At 45.9% G+C, this 19,293-nt stretch overlaps 1 protein-coding gene across 2 annotated transcripts in view; it reads left to right on the top strand.

Annotated features, from left to right (window-relative positions):
- Positions 1-447: 447 nt before the first annotated feature.
- LOC139463764 (inversin-like) overlaps positions 448-19,293 on the top strand; it is a 39,795-nt gene continuing 20,949 nt past the window's right edge. Inside the window, exons 1-10 of one of the 2 annotated variants that reach the window (XM_071245053.1) lie at positions 448-492; positions 3,681-3,737; positions 4,098-4,212; positions 4,929-5,095; positions 6,712-6,885; positions 7,085-7,150; positions 7,494-7,595; positions 7,767-7,947; positions 15,455-15,561; positions 16,459-16,624. In XM_071245053.1, coding sequence (XP_071101154.1) covers positions 3,696-3,737; positions 4,098-4,212; positions 4,929-5,095; positions 6,712-6,885; positions 7,085-7,150; positions 7,494-7,595; positions 7,767-7,947; positions 15,455-15,561; positions 16,459-16,624 — 1,120 coding nt within the window. In that variant the 5' untranslated portion in view covers positions 448-492; positions 3,681-3,695. Of the gene's footprint in view, positions 493-2,332; positions 2,789-3,680; positions 3,738-4,097; positions 4,213-4,928; positions 5,096-6,711; positions 6,886-7,084; positions 7,151-7,493; positions 7,596-7,766; positions 7,948-15,454; positions 15,562-16,458; positions 16,625-19,293 lie in introns of those variants that run through there. The other variant, XM_071245052.1, reaches the window with a different exon arrangement.

A 19,293-nucleotide genomic window follows, 5' to 3' on the forward strand; every position in this document is an offset into this window, starting at 1 on the left:
CTACGATCTGGTAAAACAATATCCGACTTGGTACTGATGTTCCAACACTGTGTCCATGGACTTTAAATGAACGTGTCCATGGACTTTAAATGAACGTGTATGCTTGCCAAGTCTTTTGTCTTAATATAACATGCAGTGCTGTACTTTTGTATAGATTTAAGAATTGACCTTCACTTTGCGTGAGTTCATTGGAGTATTAACCTTCATAGAGTGAGGGCCAAACTGTATGACGTCGGAGCTTGCTCGTGCAAATGTAATTGTTTACCTCATATAAAGAAGCAAAATGGGTTGAACAACTTGAATAGCTTCATTATCAAAGGGAAATAACTGTAGTCTGTGCAAAAAACCTAGAGAAACACGCTCCAATCACGGGAATTGTTACATGACTTGTTCGCTTCAATGCACCAATCAAGCTTTCTCTTTCAAACATGTGGTTATTGTCCTTGACGACATGGAGGATTATAAGATGACTGTCAAATGTTGCAGTGAAATGTGAGTGTGCCCGCGCGCCATTTATCCTCCGTATGGAGCGAACGCCTATGATATTGGAGTACTTAAAATATTCGAAGACAATGTCATAATGAATACACATATATCGTAGTTTACCACAGGGTTTCCGATACGTCAGTTGACCCCGGCCCATGTTCACGGGCACCTGTTTCTCTGCGCTACACCGGTACACTACAGTTAGTCAAAGTCTACACCAGCTTGTAGCCTATCGCCGATGATAGTATCATGTATTAATCCGCCGTGAGAAATGGGATATATGAAAGACAGACCCGGTGTGATTGTTGTGGAATAAATATGCCGATGTACAAAATATGCTTTAAAAACTGCAAAAGTGGATTCTTCAAATTATTTATAAACATAGAGCTCCGCGCCACAGGACCATGTAACGGAACTAATATTCTATCAAAACAAACTCACAGACGAGGCCGCAGTATTAGTTTCATGGTCCTTTCATCAACATTAAACTGCAACATGCATACTTTACAGATAATGTACGAAGATGGCCCATGCATTCCAATGCTTGGTCATTGACCTTCCTGAAATGACTATATTGTCAAAGCAGCTGCTTTCCTGTGAAGATCCAGCTTAGAATACGTCTAAAAGTCAATTAACGGGGTCGGGAGCTCAAGTTCTCTGACTTGGTTGATGCATGTCATTGTATCCCAATTGCGTGGATCGATGCTCACGATATCAATCACTGGATTGTCTGATCCAGACTCGATTATTTACATACCACCGTCTTAAAGCTGGAATATTGCTGAGAGTGGTGTTCAACAACAACAAACAAACAATATGATCTATGACCACCCCAAAAAGAATACTGTATACATAGAAATAAGGGCCATTTGGGGAGAGGACTTGTTAAATCTGTTCTTGAGTAAAATCTGTTTTTAAAGATCAAGTAGTAGTGTACAAACTTAGTAGAAATGATGAAACTACAACAAAGTGTTAATAATAACATGGTAATTATATTCCCCATCTGTGCTATTCCATATCCCCGTTCTGTAAAAAAAAATATCTTTAATGTACACAAGTAGGAATAGACTATCATGTAAATTTTCAATTTTTGAAGGGTCGCTTAAATGATTATTTACATTGAAATCAAAAACGTTTGTCAGGGGGCACTTAATGAAGCAGGACGTTAATGGCAAATACAGTATCATATTTGTTATGCTTTTATGTGACCATTCTCAAAATAAGTATCATATTAAATGTATATGATCCTTCCCGAATAAATATCAATTTGTTAAAGGCAATAGTTAAAAAAACTGTCTAAGTATGTTGAGATGATGTTGCAGTAATGATATTAATGAGATAGTAGGACATATTATCAATGGATACTAACCTGGACCCAACAATGTTATTTTGAAAACTAACAAGTTTTTTCCTTTGTATTATGTCTATTAATGCTATTGATTGTTTAGCACACACACACACACACACACACACACACACACACACACACACACACACACACACACACACACACACACACACACACACACACACTCTCGCTCACGCTCAGCACACAGCACACAGCACACAGCACACACAGCCATAGTGCAATAATCTTGAACACAATGTGAACCTCATTTCATCCCAACCAGCCATACCCTCCCACCACCACCCTCACTATTCTAATGGCCCCTCACCTCCCCCCCACTCCTCCCAGTGAATGGCTGCAGCTGCTGTAAGCAGTTCCTCTACAGCCTCCCCTCCCCAGATGCTCTGTCTCCGCCACAGACTCCACCGCCATCTCGGTTCAGCCAGACACAGATCAGGTTACGCTGCTACTCCTACAGTTTACTCCACCATTTTGGTTGCCACTTGTCTGTGTGTCCCTCCGTGTTCCCCACACTTCACAGCCCTCCTTGTGACCCTGTACTTATGCACTCAAGACTGACAATTTTATATTTCCATTTTGAAAGGCATATTTGGAATTGTTGATATTTTGACAACTTTATGAAAAGACTGAATGCTGCCGTAAGGAACCATGTTGACAGCAGAATATTTGATGTTTTGATTTCATGATAACACAAAAGGCTTAGACGTCTGACATGACATTTATCATGATTATTGACTGAGTATCAAATGGGAAACAAACTGGAAAGTGAGTACTAAAGTTAGGGTGTTTTAGGGATGTGCTAGAGCAAGGATGTTGTCTGAAGACAGTGGACACTCCCTGTATGGGTCTGTGGGGTGGGGGATATCCCAGGTGCTGTGTGTGTGTTGTGTCACCCCCAGGGTCCTTCACACATTCAGGGAGGAGACGAGCAGGGTAGGTAACCAGCACAACATTCCGTGTTTGCTAAATGAAAAACCTTCCAAATTCAGTATTTGTACAGATAGGTTTAGGTGGACAGATTTACATTTTCCCAACCATCATGATCACATGACTGGACACAGATATGCAGTCTGTGCTAAAATCTGCAAAATCTACTAGCCATCATTGTCAGTGGGTTTTATTTGTTTGTATATATGGACGATTATTAGCTTACTAGACAGAATGGAGTAGCAGCTCTGGCTTCAGGTTAGTGGCTAAAGTTGCTGACTGCATATGTGGGATTCTTGATGGGGTTATGAAATATTCCTGGTCAGGACTGTGTGGATACTCACCAGTTGTCGATCATTCAGTAGTCCACAGATGTCTGATTAATTTGAGGCAGTATTTGAATATGCATTTGTTTCTTCATTGGATTAAACTGAAGTTATCAGAATCAAGCTAAGATGTGCCAAGGAGTGTTTCTTGAGAGTCTGTGGACTGAAATTCGGTTAATATCATTTATATAATTAAGTTGAAATTCAGTATCTTATCCTTATATATCAGTTGAATAATTGTAATATTTGTTTCATAATTTTAATCATAGTAATCACTTTTAACAAATTTAACCTTATCTACCTTTATCATGACAATATGAACATTTCTGGGTTTGTTTTGGCACTTTGTCACATACTTACAAAATGTTATCAGGTGAATACTGTTGTTTGTGCACCTGTTCCCCTGTGTCCTACAGTCTGTGCCAGGTATGCTGCATCAGAAGCGACGATGGAGCCAGATGAATGTTTCAGTATCAGCCAAGTGTTTTATATACCGCAGGTATCCAGGTCCTAGTATCTGCTCAAATGGGGTTTATTTGATGGCAACTGTTAAGGTGGTGTCGCTGTTTCAGGTGTCGGTAGGGGAGATGACCGCCGTGGCTGGCCCCTCCAGTCCTGCAGTGCCACAGGTAAATGCTCCACCCTGTTAGGAGACGTCAGAGGCAAGTTTGTGTCCTGAGTACACCATGCTTGTCCTAAGTGGTGTGCAGAGTTTGATTAAATACTGCTTTGACTGGTGACCACCTCGATGACAGCATATGACAGCACATGACTTGTTGCCTGGCTCACCAGATGCTCACACTATCAACCAAAAGATTACCTATTCCTCGACCAATTTCACTTATCATATAGCCTCTCCACAGGTTGAGAAGTTTATTTACGTGACTTATCAAAAGTTGCTGAGAAGTAAAGTACTGAGCTCCTTCAAGTCCCAACCCCTGTGACATTCTGTGACATTCTGTGACATTCTGGTGTTTCTGCACCACTAGGTGGAGACCCCGAAGAGCCCTTTTGCCAATGGTAATGGCCGACTAGAGAGTGTCACTCAGCTTCACGCAGCTGCCGTCAATGGAGACAAGCCCACCCTCACCAGGCTTGTGGCAGGTATGGTGTCCTGAGTCTTGTAGGGTCACACTTTTTCGTTTCTTGGTTAAATTGTTTTCTTTCTCAAAAATTCCTTGATGGTAAGTGGTACAAAAATAAAAAAAGATATTTCAGATATAATTTCAGCTCTTCAATTTTTTTTCAATATGATGCCATATGTCAGTGTTAATAAAGCAAGCCTAACATATTAGGCTACTGTATTCCAGTATTTTCCTCATCAAGGAATACATTTATGTTGGGAGGCCCTTTCCCAGGTTGATTGCACACAACTATTTTCATTGGTTTACACAGCTGTTTATTTGGTTACATACCGGTACTGAGTTTGAACACCCCCCCCCCAAAAAAAGTAGAAACAAAAGACACCGCCCCAAATATACTTGAGGTAAGAGTCTTGTGACACCCCTACAATCAACAGTCAACAGTACTGTTTCTTATGAGCCAATGGCGGCATGGGTGGCCCAGATGTCTAAGGTGTGGCAATTCACTGCAGAGTTGCCTCCTTTGGGCACACCAGAAACCTATGACTGGGTTCAGATCCTCATTTGCCCTGATTGTTTCTAGAATTTTCTGCACCATAAATGTGTTCCTGGGTTTCACCAAAGTGGTAAACGTTTGAGACCTGCATCAATTTGGGCTTTCCTCCCACATTAGGCAGACATGCCATTACCTAACTAGAATACTGTTCAAAGCTGCATTAAACCCAACTCACGTTTCAGCCTACCCCCATGAGCTTGATGCAGGGGATCAGTTCGGGCGGAGTCCCCTCATGTTCTGTGTGCTGGCCGACAGACTGGAGTGTGCAGAGACGCTGCTGAAGGCTGGGGCACAGATCAACCTCCGGGACAAAGGGGGTCGGACAGCCTTGCACTGGGCAGCACATAAGGTACTGCCTAATTTCTTGGGTATAATATGCACTCCCAATTCTGGAGTACAGGTTTAGGGAACTATTGCCATGTTGTGTATAATGCACAGTAAAAAACAATGTCATTTCACCTCGTCTTGGTTTGAGCAAACAGTTGAATACTAACTTGGCCATGTTCATGCTCTATCTTCGCCACAAGCGTAGACTGAGGAGTAGTACCATAACGATCTACCTTGTGGCACTTTACTCCGTCCTGGCAGTTCGGCGCATGACAAAAATGATGGAACTACAGGCTTCTATTCCGCTCACTCAGGTAGCAAGACCAGAAGGCGAAATTTCCACCAGCTTGGGACTTGAACGTCATTCTCACCTTTCTGAGAGATGCCCCCTCGAGCCTCTCGACGCATGTCGGCCTTGAGCATGGAGTGCTTTGAGCCGTCCACCTTGGACTGTGCTGGAACTTCATGGCCAAAAACCAGCTCCCAGGGCAGCCTGATAGATCATTCCTCATCCCTCCCTTATCCCCGATTGAGGGCGCGGAAGACGAACAAGAGCTCCGTCTGTGCCCTGGAAGAGCGCTCCATTGCTACATCAGCTGTCCAAGGAATGCAGTAGACGACGACTCCTCTTCATACCAGTATCTGCGACCTCGCAAGTGGGAAACAACCACATCACTATCGCCCTCTGGCTACAAGCCATCATTCTCCAGGCCAACGAGGCTGCGGTTTGGACCGCTCAAGCTTCAACAACCCGCATGAAACCTGGGCTGTCACCTCCACCATGGCGCTACATAGCAACTGCTCTATACGTGCCATCATGGAGGACTTGTTTCTGCCAATCAAACACAATCTTCGCCAGTCACCACCTGCGAGACGTTCCATTGGAGGATGTGGCAGGCACGCACAGTTTGGTCCATTAGCAGTAGCCCAACAGGTCCCCACTACTTGACGCCATTGACCACACCTCCAGTCCAGAGCTGGCCTCTTGACCTCCCCTGGCTTAAATGCCCTGAAGTAGAAGGTTCATGCCCCACACATACGGCTCGGTACGTCAGTCTACAACTTTAACTTGAGTAAAGTTATCATCTATGGCTGTTAAGTACCTGGACACACCACATACCTGACTCTTAGTTCCCTTCCATGAAATGGTCATTGATGCTGACCACACAGCCGAGGTCGGGCTGGGGGAACAGAGGTGTGAGATGAAAGTACACATCTGAAAGTGTGCCCTCTACTGATTCCGTCGGATAAAGATGCATGAAGGAGTAATGCAGGATAAGTAAAAAATCTAGTAAAAACCTGCCCATCGCAAGGTGCCTCCCCACGATGCTTTCCGATGTCTGGACTCCAGAGTTATGTGAGGATCCGTGACATCACTTCCTTTGGTCATGGAGATGTGTGACTGGGTTGGCCTCTCAGCTAGTTGGAACAACTTCTTCAAGCAAAGACCTTCACAAAGCTCTTTTCTCTATTAAGAACAAGCAGTAATATGCATTAAAGAGTAATGCAGGATAAGTATACAAATATAAAACTTATCTAGGATTTTACTAGATTTATTGAATTTTTTTTATAATTGTTTAATTTCTTCTGTTATCAGTGACCTAAAATGTAACAGAGATCCCGATGCTGTGTTTGCAGGGTAATTATCGGCTGATGAAGATGCTGGTGTCAAAAGGTGCAGACTGTCGAGAGAAGGACAATGAGGGCCAGACTGCCCTACATCTCTGTACACGACACAAGCTGCCGAAGTGTATGGCGTTGTTGTTGCGGCAGCTGACCCCAGGGGAGATGGACGACCAGGACGACAACAAGGTAACACAAGAGGAAGCTGCTGCAGCTTCATTGTAGGTCAGTGTGGGGTCCTGAGCAGGTGGCTCCATCTAGGAATTAGGACCAGAAGGCAGGAATTATATTTCGTTGCAAATGATATTCAACTGAATATGTCATATTTACCTTCATTTACTGCTACTATATCATCCAGCGTTTATGTAGCACCATGTCTGTGTTTCAGAGAACAGCCCTGCACTGGGCAGCCTCCTATGGGAACCTGGAACATGTCAAGATGCTCATCAAGTCGGTATGTTTGTCCTTTGCTCAGAAAACCAGGAATGTTGAATACAGTAATAAAAAAAAAGATGCAGTTTGTCAGAGCATCAATTGGTTTATTCTATGCCAACAGCCATGAGTAGATATGCTGCTTTGTTGATTACATAAGAGGAATTGTTTTTCTCTTCTAAAAATAATTTGAATCTCATCATGGCGAGTTTGCTATGATGTTTATAGAGTTATCTCCCTTAGAGTTAGTACTTACTGATAATGAAAGAGTTGACTTTTTTCGATAATTTATGTCAGTATCTCAGTATTTCAGTTTCTGTCTGCTTGCATAATTATTTTCTTCTTCATGCATGGATTTCATGTAGGATTCAAATATCGGTATCCCAGACACAGATGGCAAGACCCCACTCCACTGGGCCGCCAGTAGCCGAGATCGTCAGGCTGTGAGCTGTGTCAAACTTATCTTGGTGAGTACATACACCTGAATCCCCACCTGATGCAGCCAATAGCATATTGTCCAGGTTAATGATTTATTGATTAGCTAGTGGCGGGTAATAGGGATATTCACAGCAGTGACTCTGTGTAAGTAGTTCTGGGTAATCTTCATCTGTTTTTAATAACGTCTGTTGTTCTTGCAGGAAACCACCCCAAGTGTGATCAACTGGCAGGACTACGAGGGAAGGACAGCTCTACATCTGGCAGTTGCTGACGGCAACGAGAGTATCGTCAATGTGTTGGTACAGACAAGTGTACGGAAGTGTAATGTGTCTGCGCTGGACAACTGGTTCCGAACTCCCCTGCATTGGGCAGCTGTGCTGGGTAAGAGACGAGAGATATCGTTCTGATGACTGCTAATGAATCCAACTGATTCCACATGGGATTCCGGGGAACAATAGATCCTCAGTATGCCAACCTTGTCGAACTAAGACTGAACTGATGAGATTTGGCTGATAGTATGCCATGTTTTCAGTGACTTGTGTGCCAGACTTGATTGTTTACAGGCAACCATTTGAGTGCCTGGAGTATTGCAGATTCTCGGATTTGACAATCAAGGTTGAGACAGGTTTTAGATGTAGGATACTTAATTACACTTGGTGGGGGTTTGAACAATGTCTGTCATGTGAGGTGTTGCCTTATACCATTTTCATACAAGACCATTATAGAACATCAATGTGAGATTGGCCTACCAGATTACCTTTGCCTTTCCCCCCATTCTACCTACGGGTTGTGGGCAGACATCCTCAAAGATTGGCACATCAACAACCTGGAACTAGAGGCAGTCATACCAGACCGTACTTAACTCTCTTTACACACACGGAAGACTGACTTGGATTTTATCCAGAAGGTGAAGGCCACCAAGGATCTTATCCATATAGCAACCTTTCTAGTTTGGGACTTCTTACCTAAGAATCAACAACCAGACCCCGTCATCAGACTTTCACAATGCCCCAGGAGATCTATGAAGCCTGCATAGCAGCGTCGGCCCCTAGATGGGCCTTGTCTCTTTAGTGAATGTGATACTCAGGTTTCACAGACTTACAAGGATTGATCAATCACTTCCAGTTAAAGTGTGCGACATACATCAACTGCGCGCTGCAACCAATCAGCTGTAAGGATCTTCCAGGCGTCACCATGCATGTGTTGTTCTTAATCATTCCTGAAGGTACTGACCGCCACTTACCTATTGGCACAATGTAAAAGATAACTGAATATTAGAATATTAGGATATATTCTCTATTTAATACTTAGCCTGCATTGCATGTGTGTCTGCCCTCCCTTGGACTTCCACGTCGCTCCCCACACATTATTCAGGTGGGCACAAGAAACTCAATGACTACAGAGGGGCATGGGAGGCAACTCCGGGGAGCAGTGTTGGGGTACTACTGGTTCAACAACTATATCAACTGTATCAAAAATACAATCTTCTGAAGTGATCTTTCCATGGATACTTTCTACCCGAAAGCAAGAATATGCTAATGTAATGTGAGCTAAGTATTAAATAGAGAATATATTCTAATAGTCTATTCTCTTTCTGATTAAATCCTCCTTGGGGCACTTATTGCATTTTCCTTGCTCAAGAAAATCTACATGACATAGTTGTAACCATTTTTCCTTAATAAAAAATGTTACCACACAAAAATCTTCGTTTTTGTATGATATACGACCACCCTTACGGGGCCTCACCACCAACGGCGCCTCACGCCAGGGGGAGCAACTCTCACCCAAATCACTTTCCTTATGTCATCTGTAAGGGACAGACGTGTTGATTTTTCACACAAGAGAACCATGGCTGACCAAACTGTATGTATGGTACATTTCTTTCATTGCAAAGGCGTAATACCTCGCATTGTGAAGTTATAGAGTTGTAATTGACGCCACGTGCACGGTACCTTTGAATTCAAATGGCCGTAATGGCGTCCATATTGTAGTTCCACGGGCTGATACATGTAACACCAAGGCCATTAATAAACGGCTTGAGGTTTTGTTTTATCATACAGCATTGGTCTACAATTTTTTCCTTTACAAAACCCAAGGTGGTGTGTTAATTTATAAACTACACTTACCTTTTTTACGGGTTTTACACCTTAGCGCGTAACACGCCCCTTTGGTGTTATAATTATACTACGACATTGGCTATTAGTATCGCGTTACAAATTGCATTCTACATTACGCCTTTGCTTCTAGTTTCACAATTTATGCACGTATCTTTCCAATCTTTATATCGCAATGATACACGTTAATACCCTTCCCGCCCATCTTAGAAATTACGGTCTTGTTTACAAAGACCTTCAAACTGTGTACGGGTTGTTCTAAGACAGGCACGAACGCTGCCTGATATGTCTGGCGGAGGACATTGCCTTTACCCCCCAAAAGAGACAAGTTGACTTGTTCCACTTTAAAGAGGTCTATTAAAGGCGGGGGTAGATATCAGATCTACTAAGACATCCCCCCCTCCCCATCTAAAAAGGGTAAAAAAGCTGCCGAGATTGTCTCCCCCGCTCCCTCTCCGGGGGCCGGGGGAGAAGGCTCGAGGGTCCCCGTAGTAAGCACTGCACCCTCTCCTGCACTGTCTGCACCCTCTCCTGCAGACTGTTCTACGTTACTTAAGTCGCCGATGGCGTCGATGATGGAGGAGGTGAAGTCTCGGCTCCGGCAGGAGCTACGGGCTGAGCCTTCCCCGTTGTCGGCGCCGGACGCGGCTTCGAGATCTGTGTTATGCCCGGCGTCGGCCGAGGCAGGCCACTTGATCTCGGGGACGATCCGAGACCGGGCTTCGGCTCCGGCTCGAGGTCGCTCCCCAGCGGAGGGGTGGCGGGCGCCGGCCCGTGCACTACCGACGCACAATTTTCCCTAGCGGAGCCAGACGCCTCTTCTGAGGCCGAGGCTTTCACTAGTGGATTCGTAGCCCGGAGACAGGGGGGTTCCCTTTGTCTCGGGGACGATCCGAGACCGAGCTTCGGCTCCGGCTCGAGGTTGCTCCCAAGCGTAGTGGTGGCGGGCGCCGGCCCGTGCACCACCGACGCACAATTTTCCCTAGCGGAGCCAGACGCCTCTTCCGAGGCCGAGGCTTCCACTAGTGGATACCTAGCCCGGGGCCAGGTTGGTTCCCTTTGTCTCGGGGACGATCCGAGACCGAGCTTCGGCTCTGGCTCGCGGTCACTCCCCAGCGTAGTGGTGGCAGGCGCCGGCCCGTGCACCACCGACGCACAATTTTCCCTAGCGGAGCCAGACGCCTCTTCCGAGGCCGAGGCTTCCACTAGTGGATACCTAGCCCGGTGCCACGTGGGTTCCCTTGAACCTCCGGCACCTCGGCACCGGGAGTCGGCATCGGGCCGGGTGCAGAGGCACGTGCGGGACAGGATTGTCCAGGTATTGCCTCAGGTGGCTGCGCCCATGCCAGAGTCGGAGACACCCAACTTGACTAAGGTCAAGCAGGGCTGGCGGTTGCCCCCCTTTTCCCGTGCGGTGCGGAGTTGAAGGCTGCTTACATATGCTTCGAGGAGCAATATCATAATGCATGCCAACAGCTCCGTGTGTCCGTACACTCCGCGTATCTGTCGGCTGTACAGAGGGAGTTAGCGGGAGAGGGGCCGGTCGACTCTTCGGAGTTGGCCGCGCAACTAACGGAAGTTCAGTTATCTTACGCGGGACACTATTCGTAGCTGTGCCTCGCAGATGATGTGCGCTGTTATGGGCATGCGCAGGCGGTGGATGTCGGTATCTAAATACTCGACTTACACACGCCAAGACCTACTTGCTTTGCCGTATAAGAGGGTGCGAACCTCTTCCCTGCGGCTCAGCAGGTGGTCCGAGAGGCCGCTTAATTGTATACTTCCATCAAAGACTCATAAGGCCATGTTGGAGGTACCAAGCGTTAAAACCGCGTAAGCGGGCCTCTCAAATTGTTCCCTCCTATGCTAACGCACGGGTCAGACGTCCACACCTGCTTGGAAGCCGCCGCTTTCTTCAGGTATAAGGGCGCCGGGAGGAGCAAGAGAGGCACGGGCCGGGGCAAGGCAGCTGGTCGAGACCAACAGCTTATTCGCGGGGCTGGGAACGATGAGTTCCCATTAGCGCCCGAAGAGCCCCGGGTGAACCCACAGTCGCAAGTTATCCAACTGCCGACAGCCGGGGTCCACTGCCTCCAGCCGGATGTCCCCGTAGGCGGCCGACTGGCTCTATTCCTGAAGGAATCGGAGACAGTTACATCACAATCCCTGGACCCCGTCCATTTTAAGGGATGGCCATTTGCCTCGGTGGAAACATCATCCGCCCCTCCCCTTCTCCGGGATAAAGCACACTCCGGTGCCTGCTACCCGAGAGAAGGCGGAATTCCTCCGTGCCGAGGTCGACGCACTTATGAAAGCTGCGATCGAACCGGGTCCCGAGGGACAGGAAAGCGAGGGCTTCTACTCGACTTGTTTCCTAGTCACCAAACAGTGATCTCACCTGTCGAGACAGGAGAATGGCTAACGTCAATAGACTTAAATACGCCTATCTCCACATACCAATACACCCCGAGTTCAAGAAATACCTGAGGTTTTCTTTCGACGGGAGGTGTTATCAGTTCAGGGTTCTACCATTCGGGATCTTCACGGCCCCGAGGTTGTTCACCAAGCTGATGTTGATTCCCGCCCAAGTGGCCAGGTCAAAAGGTCGGTTCTGCCATCCGTACCTCGACGACTGGTTACTAAGAGCTCTATCGCAATCCCTGAGTCAGATAGCTACACAACAAGTGATAGATATTCTGATCACTCTAGGGTGGGTGGTCAATCTCAAGAAGTCAGATCTGAGCCCCACTCAGAATCTAGTCTTCCTAGTGGCTAATTTCAACACGGTGAGAGGACGTGTATCTCTGTCACAAGATATCAAGTCCCTTAAGCGCAAGTCACACTGCTCGTACATAGCTCCAGTTACTGGACAACATGGCGGCGACAGTGGATTTGGTCTGGCGGGGCGCTTGAGAATGAGTCCCATTCAACAAGCACTCTGTCGACTTTGGGCGAACTCGGAAGATCTCAAGACTGCTCGAGACTCCGTAGTGGCTCATTACACACCTCCAGTGGTGGACCGAGGTCGGGAATCTGTCCCGGGGGCTCCCCCTCGACACTCCCGTTCCGTCTCTCACAGTTCAAACAGACGCGTCACTCTCCGGCTGGGGAGGCGTTCTGAATGATCACACTGCCTCGGGACTATGGTCCCAGCAGGAGATCAAACTGCATATCAATGTGCTAGAACTGAGAGCGGTCAGGTGGGTGTTCCAACGCTTCCCGGGTCTGCTTCGTGGCCAAGTGGTTCGTCTAGAGATGGACAACCAAACGGCGATGACTTACATCCGGAAGCAGGGGGGAACGGCGTCTCCGTCGCTTCGACGAAAGACGTGGCAGTTCCTACAATAGTGCGACTCTCACGATATCAGGGTGCTACCTGTTTATCTCCCGGGGGTGGACAACATCCGTACGGACGCTCTGTCTCGCCGGATCCTCGCTCCTCACGAGTGGAGGCTCGACCCGGGGATATTCGGGATTTTCTCCCTGTTATACAGGCCGTTACAGGTGGATCTGTTTGCGTCTGTGATGAATCACCAGACACCAACGTTCTGCTCCCGAGTCCACGACCCGAGGTCGGTGGCACCGGACGCCTTCCAGCTAGATTGGACGGACAGAATTCTGTGGGCATTCCCCCCAGTACCTCTGATTTCCAAGGTCCTGTCTCAGCTAAGCACTCAGCCTGTGCGACTAATTGTGCTCCTGGCACCTCTTTAGTCGGCGCAGAGTGGGTTTCAAGTAATACTCAGGTTTCTGGCTCAGCCTCCTGTTATATTACCTTTATGACCGGACCTCCTATCCTAGAACGGGGACCTCCACCCGAATCACAGGATTCAATGGGTGGCTTGGCCACTGTCAGGAATCGCCTCCAGAAGAGCGGTATTCCTGCACGAGTTGCAGACACAATACTGGCTTTGCGGAGGGATTCGACAAACGTTCAGTACGATAGATAGGCCTGCTATGCGCCCTGGTGTGTCGATAGAGGGATTGCAGATCTTTTTTTCTGCAGATCTCGTATCCGTGCTTGAGTTTCTCCAGTCGCGACTAGATGACGGCCTGGCCGCATCAACAGTCCAGGGTACTCTACAGCTATCGCAGCTTTTCACGTCACTGTCGACGGGGCACTTCTGGGTGCACACCCATTAGTGCAGCGCTTTTTAGCAGGTGTGGACAGGATCCGACCGCCAGTCCGGCGGATCAGTCCCCCTTGGGACTTGTCAATCATTCTCGATTGGCTGTCCGGTCCTTCCTTTCGGGATCTGTCGTCTCTCTCTCTTCAGCTGTTGAGCTGGGAGACGGCGTTCCTTGTGGTGGTAACGTCCGGCAGACGGGTAGGCGACATTCGTGTTATGTCAGCCGATCCCGAAATAACTGTCGATAAATATCACCGGGACAGAGTCAGTTTTCGACTACCGGACTCTTACCGTCAAAGGGTCGCACACGCTTCCACGTGAACGGCTCCTATTGAGCTACCTGCTCTTTCACAGCCTTCCTCGTCGGGGACCACTGCAAGACATGCTCATGTCTTGGATGTCCGCACGACTCTTAAGGCCTATATCAGCAGAAATATTGGTGTCCGTAAGGATAACCAACTATTTTGCTGTTACGGCGGTAGGAAGGTTGGCTCACCTGCGAGTAAACAATCTATCTCGAGGTGGATAGTTTCAACCATTTGTACAGCGTATACGCTTACAGGCAGGGACCCCCCTACCAGGTTGAAGGCTCATTAGGTTAGAGCAGTGGCTGCGTCAAAAGCGTACGCCGCGGCTCTGCACATTGAGCAGATCTGCTCCGCGGCTATTTGGAGCCAGCCGAGCACGATTCATCAAACCTTACCAACTCGACAAACACTCAAGCGAGCGTACTCGGTTTGGTCAGTCAGTTCTCCGAACGGGGCAAAGTTCTAATCTCTAGCCGATTGAGCATTCGAGATTTTAGACAGTCCTCCGGTTATACTGCTCAGTAATGGTCCGGATTTTATCTTCTGCGGTCGATAAATATCAGTCCTTACTACTCGATAATACTCGCATTTTGCGCACGCGCTCCTTCGATCCCCGGGTACCCTCTGGCCTAGCTCAGCGCTGGTTATGGTTATGATCTACGCCCCTATATCACTTGTTCAAAATAAGTGTGGGGGTGGGAGGTGTTTCGAGTTCTCAACTTATGACAAGCCGCAAAAACAGGCTTTAATATAATATATGGGTGACCACGCCCTGTCTCTAGCCCCCGCCTTTCGACGGTGGTGCCTCACGATAAGGTTGGTTCCATTTATTGAACTCAATATTTTATTCTGTTGAATAATCAAATACGATGTATTTATTTACGCCTGTTGCTGACGGATGCCACTTCCTAGATTATCTTTGGGAGTCTGTCCTGATGCAATAAGTGCCCCAAGGAGGATTTAATCAGAAAGAGAACTTTACAAACCTGTAGAGGTTATGAATTCTCTGATGAAATCCTCCTTGGGGCACGGCCACCCACCTCCCCACATTCCGTCAGCATTTGACATATGGAAAGTGATTTGGGTGAGAGTTGCTCCCCCTGGCGTGAGGCGCCGTTGGTGGTGAGGCCCCGTAAGGGTGGTCATATATCATACAAAAACGAAGATTTTTGTGTGGTAACATTTTCTATTAAGGAAAAATGGTTACAACTATGTCATGTAGATTTTCTTGAGCAAGGAAAATGCAATAAGTGCCCCAAGGAGGATTTCATCAGAGAATTCATAACCTCTACAGGTTTGTAAAAAAATTTATTAACATTTTGACTTTGTGCTTCAGGCCATTCGAAGATTGTGGGTTTCCTCCTGGACAGTGGTGCTGATTATGCCAGTTCGGACTCTAATGGTGCAACACCTCTTCACTATGCTGCTCAAAATAACTATGATGTAAGTCCCCGGACTGATCACGCCTCAGTACCACCTATTGTGTATTCACTTCTTGTAATCCACTAGAATTGAAAACTTCAGAAGTTTGGATTATAATAATGTCCATTTTTGTGATGCGTCTAATCCATGCCCCAAAAAGTGCTCAAAGCGCTTCATGGACAAAGTGTTTTATAAGGAGCAGCTAGCCTTTCTTTAGTTTACCTGACTGAGAGTCTTATTTCATGACGCCTTGACCTGCCGGCCACCTCTAACATCTCCATTTTCGACATTTTACAAACCTACAAAGCCTATATGAAACTAAAACTGTTTAAGAAATGAGCTCAGCTATAAAAGTACTCACAGAATTCCAATCCCATTTTAAACATGGCCACCATAGCAATCATCTTGCAAAATTTCAATTTTTCCACTTACTCTTCACAGATTATTTTGAAATGTGTTAAGAAGCAAGTATAGAGAATTTGAAATAACATATACTACGTAATTCCTGCAAATCCTTTACCTCTATTACGTCATAGCCATAAATCCTGTATTTTGGCTGCAGACACACTATAACTTAATCTTCAGATTTTCAACATGGCTATGATGTAATAGAGGTAAAGGATTTGCAGGAATTGTTTTGCTGTGTTTTGGGATATTTTCACAATTTCAATCTTTAATCTTCATGTATACTGCTTTGGCCGAGGTAGACCACAATGTAGAGGAATACTGCTACAGTGTATTTCTTTTGCCTGTCCTTCATTACCTTTCTATACCATTTGATTTACTGTAATATTCCAGGGAATTTTCAGCTGAGCTACAGAGCCTTGTGGCTTGTATTAGTGTCAGATACAGAAAAATACAATGCATAAATGCCATTTGTGAACATTAACATTTATGATATGGTTTTCACTCACTCAGGATACTGTGGAAGTCTTCCTGTCTCACAAGCTGGTGACTGATGAGAGTGATGTAGACGGGCGGACAGCGTTCATGTGGGCAGCAGGCAAAGGGGCGGACGATGTTATCCGTGTTTTTATAAAACATTGTGTTGATATTAGACAAATGGACAAGCATGAAGAAACAGGTACGTTCTGCTGCAGACATCATTCTGTGGGGCATACATACATGGATTTATAAGAACTCTCTACTTCCAGTTATCACTGAAATCGTCAACAATAGTTTCTCAGCAGGAGCATTTCCAGATGGCCTAAAAAAACACCACTGTCAAACCACATATTAAAAACCTTGAAACTTGATTCCACCATCTTAAAGAACTACTGACCTATATCAGTGAGCTGCTACAAGGAGACTCTTGGATCATATGTCTGCGAATAACATCCTCCATAAGTTTCAGGCTGCTTATGGGACACATCAGCCGACTGAAACTTTGCTGCTTTGTGTACTAAGGCTAAAAAAATAATAGTCTTGGTTCTTGGTCACAGTGTGTGTATCTTGTGTTATGGTGGCAATAGGAGTTTGTATGCATATTCTTACGTAGGGAGGTCTTTCCCAAGTTGATGGTACACAATTGTTTATTTGATTACATACTAGTTTGAACAAGCAAACAAACAAAAAAAACGCCCGCCCGCACTATATTTTCAAAAGTCATTGTCTGAGAACCAATTCTTTTAATTTTTGAAGCCTTAGCGATCTAAGATGGATAGTCGATTCTGGAGACTCCACAAACTTGAAACTGTTGGGCTCTAGCTTCGCACACTTAAACATCACATCGGAGTGGAAGGTGAAGCCTTGTCATGGTTCAAGACCTATTTAAAAGATAGAAGTCAACTAATAATCATTGCAACAGGCTGCTAACTGGCCTGAATAAAACACAACTCTACAAGTTACAAAAATTTCAGAAAAAGAGCCACACAAATTATTTCTCTTAAAACAAAGACAAACCATATCTCCCCTGTTTTAAAATCCTTACACTTGCTTCGATTAAACAGCGAATTGACTTCAAGCTGCTCTGCATAACCTTCAAGTGCCTTCACAATCAAGCTTCAAGATATCTCACTGAACTCGTCACAGCATGCATCCCTGCAAGATCACTCTGTTCTCAAAACCAGCACAAGTCCCAAAATTCGAACTGTCTTCCTATGGAAACAGATCACTCTCTCATGCTGCCCAATTCTTTGGAATGCCTTTCCTCTTCAAATCCAACTCTGCAAGACTTGACAATCTTCAAGTCACAACAAAAACATACGAGGGCTGGCTGAAAAGTTCTAAGCCTAAGTGGGATATCTCAATCGGATTGAAACAAACTTTTGCCACCAACAAGTACAATCATTTAATGAATCAGACATAAGAACTGCAACAGTAGTGATATTATTGTCTTTGTACCAGACCATCTTGTGAACCTACTCATTGAAATCACCAGAAATGGACAAAACTGGCTATAGGGCAGTCATCAAGTATCTGCAACTGAACGGGCTAACTCCAACAAAGGTACATGCTGACATGGTCTCCACTTTAGGGGATGACGCCCCTTCCTTTTCCACTGTAAAGAAGTGGGCTGCGGAATGCAAGCGACCATTCCAGAAAACATTACCCGGGTGCATGACATGTTGCGGGCTGATCAACAATTGACCACTCGACATATTGACATTGTCTCATGAGAGAGTTGAGCACATTATCACAAACGAGTTGGGAATGACAAATGTTTCTGCAAGATGGGTGCCAAAGCTCTTGCCAGCGGATCAGAAATGTGTCAGATTCCTGACATCCTGTGACAATTTATGCCGCTTTGAAGCAGATCCCGATGATATTTTGGCCCGATTTGCAACCATGGATGAGACCTGGATTCATCACTTTCATCCAGAAACCAAAATTCAGTCTAAACAATGGAAGCATCCGGAATCACCAGCCCCACAATAAGCCAAGTCGGTTCCTTCTCCTGGAAAGGTGATGGCTTCAGTCTTTTGGGATTCCAAGGGTATTCTGCTGATTGACTATCTTGAAAAAGGCCAGACTATCAATGGAAGATATTATGCTGATCTACTGAGACAGTTGCGTGAAGCTATCAAAGCTAAGGGACGGGCAATCCTCAGTAAAGGAGTCCTGTTCCACCAAGACAATGCTCCTGTTCACAAACATGTCAGCAATTCATGATTGTGGCTTCGAACTGATTGACCGTCCACCTTATTCACCCGATTTGGCCCCGTCAGACTTCAACCTGTTTCCCAAAATGAAAAAGGAACTAGCCGGTCGCCTTTTTCCTAGTAATGATGACGTCATTTCTGCTGTTAATGACTTTTGTAGGGTGGCTGAAAAAAATTTCTTCTTGACCCGCATCCAGGCCTTGCAGCATCGCTGGCAAAAGTGTGTAAACCTGGAAGGGGACTATGTGGAGAAATAAATGAAACCCATCGACTGGTTACGGGTCTTTCACAGTTAGACTTAGAACTTTTCAGCCAGCCCTCGTATCTCCCCCTCGAAGTGCCTACAACAAACTATCAGTTGTCTCTTCTTCATGTGAAAGTACAGTCCTGGCCATGAGCTGATCCGATAAACAGCAGGGACATGATGGCAGGTACTTCATGTTGAAGAGGCATTGCTAAATGCTGTGGACATTAAAACAAGTCTTTTGAAGTGAATTCTTTGGCAGATTTTGAAGCCAGTGCAATTCCTTCAGCACAGGAGTTATGTGTTTAAAAACCCTAGTACATGCAATTACTATGGCTGACAAATATTGGACCTTCTGGAGCTTGCTCAAGAGATATTCTGGAAGCATGTAGAGCAAAGAATTACAGT

The sequence above is a fragment of the Haliotis cracherodii genome, unplaced genomic scaffold, assembly GCF_022045235.1.
Source record: "Haliotis cracherodii isolate W230 unplaced genomic scaffold, xgHalCrac1.p SCAF_16, whole genome shotgun sequence".
Classification (NCBI taxonomy): Eukaryota; Metazoa; Mollusca; class Gastropoda; order Lepetellida; family Haliotidae; genus Haliotis; species Haliotis cracherodii.